Below are 12,860 nucleotides of genomic sequence, written 5' to 3'. Positions count from 1 at the left end.
CCTGGAAATGTGGAGATTGCTTTCGAGTCTGAGATGGCGAGGTAACTCATTCCAGCTGGAAGTGGCTTCGGTAGAGAAGGCTCTGCCCAGACCCGTAGCTTTTTTCTAGGGGGGGCCTGGTTCCAGTAGTCCCTGATATTCCGATCGAAGGCTACGATTTGGTTCGTACCATTTAAATTCCTGCTTGCGGTAGGCAGGGGCTGTTCCGTATAGACAACGGTGGACCAGTGTCATGGATTTGAATGTGATGCATTCCTTTATTGCTAACCAGTGGAGGTCTTTTCACTCACGTTATGTTTTCATCTGGATTTGCCTGAAATGGACCAAACTGCGTTGTTTTGTATTATTTGGCAGTGTTTGATGTATTTACTGCTGGCTCCCAAGAGCAGGGCATTTCCGTAATCGAGACATGACAGAATGGTGGCTCGGGCTATCGTGGCACTATTTTGTTTATTCAACAGAGGCCTGATGCGGCACAAGAGCCTTTGATAGTATTAGCAGTTGCGCTTAAGGTATGATATTTGGGCTTCTGCTCCTAGCGAGGATTGTAAATAAATTCCAATTGTCTTAACTTTGTCTGACACTTTGATAATGGAGGCCTTTATAAGGAAGGAGGAATGTGCCGTGCCTAAGTTGTTTAAGGCTTTAGTTGAGCCTAGTTAGGCTCTAGTCACATTGCATTCAATGTTGGGAACTGGCTCTCCCAAGACCGCACCTTATCTGGCGAGTTTGTGGGGAGCAGGCTCTCCTAGATCTTATTCTTTGCTGGACCTTAAGGGCTGTGGTTCACATTCGTCCTCCACTCCCTGCCCCTTGCATGACTGCCTAATGGCCGCCTCTGCGTTATGTTTTGTTTGAGTCCAGCCCGCAAACTGTATAGGGCTTTCTCATCAGGCACGCATCACTCTTGGGCAACCACTCGAGGTCTTCCCGAACTTATTATGCAACTTTTTTGTTCGGGCTATTAGCTTGCGACACCTATAAGCCTAAACTATTGTAATCAAGTACAGATGGGGAGGAATGGCATATGAGGAGAGGCACACAGCCCGTAGGTGTTGTTTGGTTATGACCCCCACCTATTGACTTCCCATGGCCATGCTAATCTATGTGGCCATTCTCACCCATTCCTGCCTCTCACCGCCCAAAACTCCTCCTCGTGGAAACTCTTTCAAATCGCTTTAATCAAGACTTACCATCTGACTTTGGACTCAAAGTGCCTGCCAGGGTTTTTTAAAGCAGTTTTCTGGGAGGTAAGTACTTAATTGGAGTTGTAAACACACTGAGGGTGTAATAATAATAAAACGGTTTTATCAAGCCTGCCACAGCCACACAGAATTGCAACGGTTAGCCAATGTATTACACTTCGAAGAATTTTGAGAGCAGCCAGTGTATTGCACTTAGAGGAATTGTGAAGGTTAGCCAATGCATTGCTCCCAATAGAATTGTCAGGGTCAGCCTATGTGCTATATTTAGATTTGTGAAGGTTTGCCACTGTATTGCACTGAGAAGAATTTCGTGGGCAGCCATTGTATTGCACCTAGAACTGGGATGGTTAGCCAACGCTTTACACTCAGAAGAATTCTAGGATGGCCTATGTATTACGCTTAGAATTCTGAAGGTTATGCAATGTATTGAAATTAGATGAATTGTGAAGGATAGCATATATAGTGCAATTAAAAAAAAATTAGATACATGTCCAAATTTCAGCTGAACACATGCACAGCATTATCTCATCAGTTGCAAAGAAACCGCGTTGCACACAGAATCAGCATCCTATAGCCACACATGTATACTGTGACACACCACATAATAGAAATGCCTTCAAGCACAAATTCAGCCTGACCAATACAGGCAGCACTCGCAGGCAATTTTCAACATTCTGGAACGGCGACTGAATGCCCTATGTTTTTTCAAATACATTAAAACAAGCTTACATCCCTTAATTCCAATTTAAAATATCAAATCTTCCTGTAAAATGACAAAATGAATTCATAAAATGTGATAGATTGTGGAATAAATTCACAGGGAAATTCCTCTTATGAATGATAAGGCGTGTGTCCATTGTTCCCGCACCAACATACAACCAATCCCCTAATGGTTCACGCTCACCTGAAGATCGTCAAAACCCATAACGGATCCCTCGAGTGCATATGGCGAACATCAAAAAAACCTTAGCAAATCCCTGCTCGGCCACCATAACTATAAATACGAGATCCAAAAAGCCCCAAAAAACTACTATTATAAAAGAATACTGAACTGCCACAACAGTAGTAAAGAGCTCCACAGAATCATCTCGGAATTCGTGAACCCCCGTTGCACCACTGCCCCTACCACCCCCACGCAAGCGCTGTGTAGGAGATCAGGCTAGATCCATACTCAATCACTCCTTCACTGCTGGCTCCTTCCCAGACTCCTTCAAAGTAGGGCACGTCAAACCCCTTATGAAAAAGGCAGGTCTCGACCCCTTCCAGCCACCCAATTACAGCCCCATCTCCAACACCATATTCCTAGCAAAACTCCTCAACTGCTCTGCCTACTCTCAACTCAACCTTTTCGCTGAATCCAACCACTAACTAGACCCCACACAGTCTGGCTTCAGGCCTCGCCATGGAACTGAAACCACACTGCTCTCGATCTGGGACAACCTCAAGGTCACGGCAGACTCTGAAGGATGCGCCGCTCTGGTTCTCCTTGATCTCTCAGCTGCCTTTGACACCATGAACCACTCAATCCTCCTCGACCGGCTCCACTCACTTGGAATCAGAGACTTGGCACTCAACTGGATTTCCTCATTCCTTAACAGGAAACAATTCAGTATCCTGCCCCTTTACCTCTTCAGCTCGACCAGTGAACACCAGAGTACCCCAGGCTGCTTGCCTCTCTTCGCCCCTTTTCAACCTCTACAACAGCCAAATCATCCTGAGAATTTGCAAGACGAGCTCTGATCACCCCTCTAACCTAGCAGCTTGCCTCAATGATATAGACCTATGAATGTCTAGAAACCACCTACTTCTCAACCCAGGGAAAACGGAGATCAAGATATTTGGCAACAAAACAGCTCTACTCGCGCAACCACTTGCATGGCCTCCCTTCTTCAGCCCTCCTCCCCAAATCCCGCCGCCACCTCCAACACAGTCAAAAACCTTGGCTGCACATTGAACTCAGACCTAACCCTGTCCAACCAGCTCAACAATGTATCCAAATCCTGCCACTACCACTTCAGGCTTCTAAGACGCAACTTCCCTTCTCTCTCTTTCCCCAACAGATTGATCTCTATTTTGTCAATCGTCATGTCCAGAATGGACTGTGCAAACTCCATATACCTGGGTGCTCTGGCATACCAAATTAACAAACTGCAAAGATTCCAAAACACAGTCGCTAAACTCCTGTGGACGAAGGGACCACATCTCGCCTGTTCTGCGCACTCTCCACTGGCTACATAATGGACAAAGGGCCACCTTCAAAATCCTGTGCATCACCCACTGAGCAGTGCACAATGCCAGCCGATCATACCTCCAAGAGAAGACTATGAGTTACTGCGCAACACGCAGCCAAAGCTCAAGCACAGCCCTCCCACTTATGATCCCAGTCTCCAATTCTGTCAGACTTGGTGGGTCAGCCTACTCTACCCTTGCACCAACTCTATGGAATTCGCTATCCCTTCATATTCGGCACAATCAGGATTACATGGGCTTCCGTAAAGCGGTAAAAACATGGCTTTTCCCAAATCCATGAAAAAGTACGCCCATGACCTTATACCCATCCCCTTGCGGCCATTGTCCTGTGAGACTTAGCACTAACCTGAAAAAAACATCACCACACAATATCCCAAGAAGCATCCAACAACCAAACTGAAAACCCCTACAGGGACCCTGAAAATGAGCCCTCCAAGTCCAACCACAGAACGTCTCAAAAAGGACTGCCCATCCAAAATTAACCATACCGTCACCGTCCAGGTGCCACCCACTGATAACCACAGACACTCATTCATACCATTATGCTCACTCTCCTCTTTACATCAACAAACAATGGAACGCAGCTACACCCCTCAATCAATTCGGCGTAGTTGCACACAAACCTATATCGCTCATAAAACACCCCAACAGCCTGGTAGTACTCAGCTATACCCTATGAGAAAATCGGCTTACCCAGCACACATAATCTCTTACACATGCCTCACGCAGTGAGAAGGCAGATTCAGAGACTACCCTCCTTGCTGCGCTCATTACACTGATCTCTCACATCCACCGCACCACACTTAGCATTAGAATGCAGCCAACCTGCGAAAACCACTCTGTCTGCTCACATACCATGTGCACCCAAGCACTATATGCTACACTCAACTGATACGGACCACGATCCCCGAGGCTGTTCAACCCATAGCGATTTTAGATCATACCAATGGTACATAAAACACTATACAAATGCAATATAACATAACATTATATTATACGGTAGTGGCCTTGTGTGTAAAGAAAAGAATATGTTGCGAAGACCCATTATTTCGGAAATACTGATTCTGGCAATTAAATGAATCTATTTGATTAAGTGATCAAGCCTGTTGGTTGAAATTTTTTGTGATGTGTTGAGTCAGTGAGGATCACGTGTTCAGTGTATGTGGAATCCTCATCCCAAAATCACAAGTCTTAGTAAACGCGACTGCTTTGCTTACTATCTCTCTAAAGTTAATATTGACCACAAAACTCCCTTAAACAGCTAACAAATTTGAGAATGATGGCCGCAATCCTGAATGTATAAATGATGCCCGTTTGATAGTGCCCGACCTACCAATAGCCCCATAACTGAAGCCATACATGTGTACTGCCTGTGTGCATATATTGAGTATATAAAGCGACTCCTAAATGCACTACCATGAAAGAGACTGAATGCCTGTAGAATCCCCTGTAGAACCTAAGGAACAGCTGCATCCTTGGATTTGGGATCGGATGGTGCAAATGTGCACTTATGCAAGCCTATGCCTAGGAGATGCAATCCACAGTTTTGGTAGAGGTGGGCACGGCGACTACAGCACCAGCTCTCGTTTGGGAGCTGAATAGGAGAGTCGCTTGCACTTGGGCTGCTTTATGTACGGGCAGGGTGACTGACTGCTGGGCACTGGCTGTACCCGCAGGGGTTGCAAAGTCATTTCCCTGACTCTGTTAGGACTATTCTCTGTGGTGTTGGTGTGGGTGGCCTTTTGAACAAGAATTCCCTTTGATGTGGTGGAATTAAAGGTCATACTACCCTTACACATCAGCGCTCTTACATTGGCTCTTAGCAAGAGTTTGGATAGTTGGGCACCAGAGAACCATTCACAGCACCCCTTTCACTTGCTTTCACTTGGCACCCCCACCTCGCCCGAGTGGTTTGGCATCCATAGAAGAGGGTTCTATAATTGCTGCACAAATCGAGAGAAACTGACAAATGACCTTACTGCGATGGCAGGAAAAGAAAAACTCAAAATGGCTTCCTAGCAGGTTGGGATGGAGTATTCAAAGATGTGACATGTAGGTGCATACGCACATTTCTGTTCATTATAAAGAAAAATGTTGTGTTATCTTGACCTTTATGAACCTCCTGCTTCTTTTCTTCCCAGGAACACAGGTTACTGTGAATGCTCTGCATCCCGGATCGGTGCGATCAGAGTTAGTAAGGCATTCCTTCTTGTTAAGTAAAGCATGGACACTTTGCTCTTTCTTCATAAAAACCCCAAAGGAAGGAGCGCAGACCAACATCTACTGTGCAGTGGCTGAGGAACTGGAGTCTGTGAGCGGAAAGTATTTCAGGTTGGTATCAAATTCAGAATTGATAATGGCATACAACTGCATGGCTTGACACAAGCCGTAACACTTGTTCTAATCATTGACAGATAATTCATCCTGTGTGTTGCAGTATACAGAGTATCCCTTTGTTATCAATATACTTGTTATACCAAGCAAATGTTATACCAAGCAAACATATTAATAGACCTTTTTCCCCGCAACAATTCTTTTGAAGTCAGAAATAACCCTTGTTATGTTTCTGAAGGGGTCAGTATCTTGGGCCTTCTTATTGTTACTGATCCAGGTACAGCTCTGTCCTTACAGACCATTTTATGTGCAAAAACTTGGCTGAACCCATAATCAAGCGTTATCCTATTTGCTGATGCTGCCTACTACCATGGGAGATACGTAGACTTGATTCCTGTGTTCCAGGTGCCAACAGCCCCCGTGAGAGGAGAACTGTTGAGGCCCAAACACAAATTGATGAAGACAGGACAACACAGTTTTGCAGTGTCTGCCACCAGACAGTAAAGCTGGCATTGGGATACTCTTTAAGGATGTTGGGTTCTAGATCCTTCTAAAGGGTAAGGGATACCAGGTAAAAATGACTGATGTGGTCCTAAACTCACATCAATGAACACACACATCTTATAATGTGGCAAAGACAAAACACCAATACCTGCCTGTTCTCATAAGACTGACTTTAGTTTAATCTATCTTTGTTTGAGAGGATACAGCTAGCTCATAGCATCCAGTCAGTAAATCCCCTTAGCTTAAACTCTAAATAGTCAAGTTTCAGACTTCCCTGTCATGAAGTGTCAAGATTTGGATGACCATGTTTCACGCCTTCGACCAACCCCTGAAGAAACAGATGCCCTTTCACACTGCTAGCTTTCAAACAGATGTCACAAAAATGAGTGAGGTAGGATGACATCTCCAATTCTTAACTAACCATGTGCAAGACCACAGACAGCATCTATGCCTAATTCACTGCGCAACAACGCCATGCAGGTATCGATCCCCGCCCACCCCCATACCCGAGGCTACATTGACCTGAATTGCCTGCCGACCCCGAATGCCCAACTTATTTTGATGCCTAGGCAGAGAATATATCTCCTCTACAGCAGGATTATACAATTCTTCCTCCAACAACATAAATAATATAACATTGTATATCAAGCCCACCGTTCAGCGCTTTTTACTACCTGTTCTATTCCCATGCCATGCCTACTACTTCAAAGGTTCGCCATCCGGGTATACTCCTCTGCCCGAACAACTCTTCAAAAATATATTGTTTTTCAGTCGTAACCTTTAAGTTGAACAACTTTGCAACCACTTCACAATGCTCTTTGGTTAGCAACATTAAACTGTTATCAACCTTTCAGCGAGACAGGCTTCATCTTTGTGCTCTTTAAGATTCCTCTGCAAATTATGCTTCTCTTCCTCTGAATAAACTTCTTCAGGAGGGCAGCCTGTTTGCCACTTTTGTTTCTCCACTGCACCACTAACCAAATATTGACAAGGATATGGATGTGTTCTGCTTTTTTTGGATGTGTTGGCAATGTGTGCTTATATTGGCTGTTGTTATATAGTTCATCAAACCTGAATAACTGACTTCAAAGCCCCGGGGGTCTTCTATTATTCCCCTTTTCCCTTTGGCACTATCTGGTGGACTTACATTGCTTAGGTTTCAGCCTCTCTTGGCTTGGGCAATAGGTGTAGGCATTAGCTTTCAACAATGTTGCCTCCCCGGTTTGTTGGACTTTCCATAAACTCACATGCCCAATTTTACAGTCACTTAGTTCCTTAATAGGTCACTTCCACTGCTTTTTGATAGTTTGGGTTTAATTTTTTTTTTTAACACTTCTTTCACTCATATGTGAGTGAAACTGTCTGCTGTGAGAAACCAGAAGGTGTCTCACCTGCTAGTCCCAGGGGATCTCTCTCTCAGATGGGCGGTGCACGGGTCATCACCTTTGGATCCAGACCCTGGGGGTGGACCTGTGCGGGAGGATCACCTGGGTGAGGGATCTTCTGGGAGTGGGACACCGGATGGCGAGACGCGCTATCTCTTCCCCTGTAACACCTTTACCCCATCCTACCAGGTCGGATGCGTGCAAACTATTCCCCCGCTTCTCTTTACCTTCACAAACACTTCCACACGGGAAGCCCGCTCTGGGAGAAAACAGACTCCCACCCGAGCAGTGTACCTGACATGTCCCGCCACTATGGTCAGGCGAAGTCAGGAAATTACTGACAATCACTCACACCTGACTTCCATTAAACTTCCCCACACAGATAAAAGGCAGAGCATGAGAGCACACTCTGAGCGAGGCAAAGCACATGAAGGAACAGCAGTTTTGAGTCTGCAGCTGAACAAGGGGAGAAAGACGGGAAACCAAGAAGGGTTTGCAAGGAGGGAAATACCCTTAACCCTTTCGGCATGAAATCATGACTTTCAAGAAACCTTCGAAGCAGAAAGCATAAGGCCAGGAAACCAGACTGGAGAATCCTGCATTGTGTGTTGGAGATACCGAAGGCCCTCCCGCATAACCAAACAAGGGGGGAGGAGCAGCAGCCGCTGGAGTATCATCCTTGGCTCCAATAGCAAAGAAGCATCAGAGAGCTCAAACCAGCCGGTGAGTTGGGGAGACTGATGCAAGATTGGTCTTTGTTGAAGTCAAGGTTGCAAGCAGCAACATTGTGAAATGAGCGCTGGAACAAACATTGTTAAACACGTGTGATGACAGACGCGAGGAAAGCTAAACTGCTGATGAATTTATGAACTTTAGAAGGAAAGATGCGAAACCCATCGCTAAACTGAGGATAGCACAGGGGCAACACGCTGGTCTTGGAAGCAAGACCACGCAGAGCAACATAGGTTCAAATCCCGGATCCGCTCTTAGAAACTGACCTCAGGTACGGTATTAGGCTCGTTATCAAATAAATAAAGCGCACATTCGAAAGTCTTCGATTTTGATATTAAGAGGATCTGAGCCCCGAACAAGGGAGATCCATGGTTCGAGCCCGAACGAGGGAGTCAAAGAGTACACGTTGTGATACAAAGTGGTCCAAGCCTGAAGCAGGGTGACCCATGATGAACATGAACATTGAACATCTTAGAAATGGAACTTGATATTTGTTTGTTACAACAGGCCCTCTGCAGTACGAGACTGTTATTGGAAGAGAGACTTTGGCAGAAGGCCGTAGTGTCTATGCTTTGAACTGTGTCCTCGAGGTAGAGAAGCCAGAGTGAGTGCGAAGCTCGAACGTGCCGCCTTACCCCATGCTAAAAACATGGGGAAGGGAAGCCAACTGCTCAACCGCTCTGACATATTATTTCTTGAAGACTTTTCTTTGTTGCATACATTATTGTGCCACACCATTTTGTATTTAGAAGTAAGGATTGGCAATAGGTTTATTAATATAGGCCCTTTTATTTTGACACAGACGCGACTAGGACTGCGTTATTATTATTTGATGGGCGTAGCTTGCTCCCATACTTAGATTTAGGTTAGATAGGCGTTCAACCAACCAATTGAAGTTCAATAAACACCATTGAATTGAGATCGAGAGAGAGAGAGAGAACATAAGACAATTAACAAAGACAGCACAACCGGGACAGAGACTGTTGCCTGCTTCAACCCCTCTTCCCGGACCCATCTCCAGAGCCGTGATTGCAGACACAGAACCAGAGGTGAGCCGCACCCACGCGCTCCAGCCAGCCTCGCAGCTTAAAGGGATTAGGGGAAGGAGAAGGGAAGGCGGGGAAACACTACAGTACTTCCCACAGCACACTTACCCTTTGTTCGCCCCTTAGGTTCCACCACATCCCCGGACACCAGAATGCAAGTCCTGTACACACCCAAACCCCTCCCAACGTCACTGCCTCCTTAGAGGTTTTTCCACCAGGAGACACATGGGTGAAGGCATGGTTTTGGACATACGACCGGGTGAAAAGGGGATCGGCACGGGGACCAATCTGCAGCACCGTCCGGACCTGGCACTCTTGCAGGGCACCAGAGGTAAGCGTGACACATGCCTTCCCTATGTCGCCTCCACCATGCGAGTGACATCGGAGCATCCCAGAGTCACTTTCACACTGTGAATTCACCAAGTAGGTTGTACACCTCCGATCCTCTCTGCGTTGCAGGTATTCCTCTGCTGTGGCTCCCAGAAACCCGGCAGACGCTGTGCTCTCTCTTGTTCAGTCTTCGTCCATGAAAATTATTGCTGGCGCCTTCCTGGCTCCTGAGAGTTCCTTGAGCACACCAGCCACCGAAGAGCTCTCCAGGGGAAAAACATTACTTGCTGCTTTCACATTCCGCTGCGCAGCCTCTGCAGAATGAACCTTGAAAGGGCCAGCGTTCCCTCAACACACTTCCTGCTGCATGACCCCTGCACCTGGAGACACTGACCCTTTTCGAACCGGCCACAGTCTTTGGCTTTCCAACGGTCTCTGCGTCTTCTTTCTCCAGTCCCGGCCTGTGCTGCATACACGGTCAGCACTGCTCCCTATGCTCGTACTGCTCTCCTCCTGCTTTCTCTACTTCGGCCTCAGCATCTCTTCTCTCCATTAGCTGCACCTGAGGGGGGCCCTTTAAGTCTCTCAGTCTTCATCAGGTGTGGTTCATTTACATTCATTTGTTGACCACTCCTGCATTTTTCCTCTTCAGCCCTCTTCCTCGTCCAAGTACTTAGGGGATTATGGGACTTGAAGTCTCTAGTAACAAAGTTTGTTTTTCTGTTATGCACATTTTCTAAAGATGTGTCATAAGGGTTAGTCATGGGGCCTGATTGATAGGAGGAATACAGTTCTTTAAAAGTCAAACTGTTATTGTTCACACACTTCCTTTCACTTTACCTTTGGGAGTTAGTGGAGATTTTAGTTGTATGAGTTTCTCTGGGTTGAGAAGGGGTTTTATTTCTGCTAATTAGTATGGTCACAAGCCATTATATACTTTGGCATCTGTGAAATGTCTTCCTTAGAGGAAGGTAAATCCTGCTTCTCACCCCATATATTCCTCTCAGTTCCCTGGGCCTTTTCTCTTCCTATGTGATTCTCCGCCAGAACACCACCCCCAAGGTCAGGATCAGGAAGCGTCTGCCTTTCACTGGCCACCTGGGAGGAGACTTTAGGCTGGGGTTAAGTGAAGGATCCATAGGGTTCATCACAGGAGACCGAAACGGATATTCTATTGCATGCCCCCTCACAGCCATACAAATGCATTTAAATGTGGAGTAACATACATTTCCTGCCTAAAATGTTTACGCATGCATTTTAAGCATTATTTTCACTTTGGACCACAACAAAACAGGACCATTTTTGTAGTATACATTTAAAAAAACTAAATATTGCTCCAAAATCTAATGTATCCTCTTCATGTAGCCATTACTTTGAGCAAGATATCCAGAGTAAAGATATTTTTCAAAACCCACAGCCTTAAAAGCAGCAACATATCCAGTGAGCCCCATCCCAAAAATGTGGCCCCTGGAGAACATGAGGATGAAACAGCACAAACAGAAAAGCACAAGATGATCTATGGCAAAAGACAACTTGTCCAAAGTAATGAAGTGTTCCATCTTGGAAAGGCATACACCATAATCGTTATGGCTGCATGCCCTTCTGAGATACACTGTAGCAACAGTATACCTCGGTTCCTGCTGTATGTGCAAAGGACCTATCAACTGCACAAGATACAATATACCAAAATGCACACTAGAGTATTTTACTATTTTTGCAGCTTTTCTGTGTTCTTATTGGTCGGTTCATCTTTGCTGTAGCCAGTGTGGTATTGCATTGGATATTAATATGTCGTTAGCTATTTGGTGTGTATGTTGTCATCACTTGGCAGTTGTTTGCATGCATTTCTTTCCAGCTTCAGAGGCAGGTGTGGATTACGGCGTTGAGGTGTTTTCTTTAATGTTCTATTTAGCTTATGCATTGCAAGATATTGATTATTCATTATGGCTTGCCTCATGATCCCTGACAACTAGAATGTGAGCGCTCATGCCATTTTTGGAGTGGGTCAGACTCCCCTGTTCTAATCTATCCAGCGTGTCTGTATTTATGATTTTTGGGCATCTACTTGATATCCCAGCTGGATTCTGTTGACTCATCTTGCTAACTGTTTATGCGGTTATGGGTATTATGATCAGGCACGTTGATTTCTATCTTTGTGCTCTTTCTGTTATAGTCCCCGGTATTCCCTGCTTTGTGACATGGGTGTATTGATGCACAAGATCCTAGTTTGATTGGCTGGAATATTATAATAGAGGTATCCTGGCAACCTGACTCAAAGGCCCGTATGAAATGGGCAAGTGATGTGATCCACCCGTTGCTCTACCAACAATTTATCATGGCATTTTTGTTTGGTGACAAATAATATAGAGCCAGGGCTCCAATGAAGCTTTTTGAAGTTGGGAGTAAAATGATTTTACTTACTAAAATGTATACAGAATGTTTGACCAATTTGGAGAAGATCAACTCTAATGAAGAAGAGCTACTCTCTAGCCCCAATAAGATAGAATCCCAAACTGCCCTTTGGGATTGGATCAAGCAGCATGGAAATCTGTGGCAATGTAAGGTTTATAATCACTTTAAATATATAATAAGAGAATGTAATACCCAACCCCGTTATTTAATCGATTTTCCTTATAGAAAGGTCTCATTCTTATAGTTTCGTTTGAACATTTTATGTACACTAGATGTCTTGGGACCTCCTATAGGTATTCCGCTCAGTAGAAGAATTTGTCAACTTTGTATAACGCCAGATAAACAAGAAACTTCGAAACGTCTGCTGGAGTGTGATGAGGTTGTTGGTTGTAAAAATGTGTGATGCTGGAAATGCATCAGAGGGACAGGGCCTCTGAATCCTTGTCCTTTACTGCTTTTTATCGTGTGTTCTGTCATGTTTTCTGCTCAGGAGTCCATGTGGGACTCCTGGCAGTGCAGCTCTCTCTTTTGGTTTGGTGAACAGACCCATGGGATACCCTTATGGCACCCATGGGTAGGGGTACAACCCTGTGCCCCTAGTGTATGTTTTTGGGCACCTGTGGGTGGCCCACAGAGCAGGGTATGGGCTGGTGGCAGCTCCA

At 45.4% G+C, this 12,860-nt stretch overlaps 1 protein-coding gene across 1 annotated transcript in view; it reads left to right on the top strand.

The window, feature by feature from the left end:
* Window positions 1-12,860, top strand: part of LOC138527493 (retinol dehydrogenase 12-like) — a 254,129-nt gene that overhangs the window by 225,768 nt on the left and 15,501 nt on the right. Inside the window, exon 6 of the mRNA XM_069638729.1 lies at window positions 5,597-5,786. Coding sequence (XP_069494830.1) covers window positions 5,597-5,786 — 190 coding nt within the window. The remainder of the gene's footprint in view (window positions 1-5,596; window positions 5,787-12,860) is intronic.

This window comes from Ambystoma mexicanum, chromosome 14 (genome assembly GCF_040938575.1).
Source record: "Ambystoma mexicanum isolate Mex_15411 chromosome 14, UKY_AmexF1_1, whole genome shotgun sequence".
NCBI lineage: Eukaryota > Metazoa > Chordata > Amphibia > Caudata > Ambystomatidae > Ambystoma > Ambystoma mexicanum.
The sequence above is the reverse complement of the archived record's forward strand: the minus strand, read 5'-3'. Positions and strand labels throughout refer to the sequence as shown.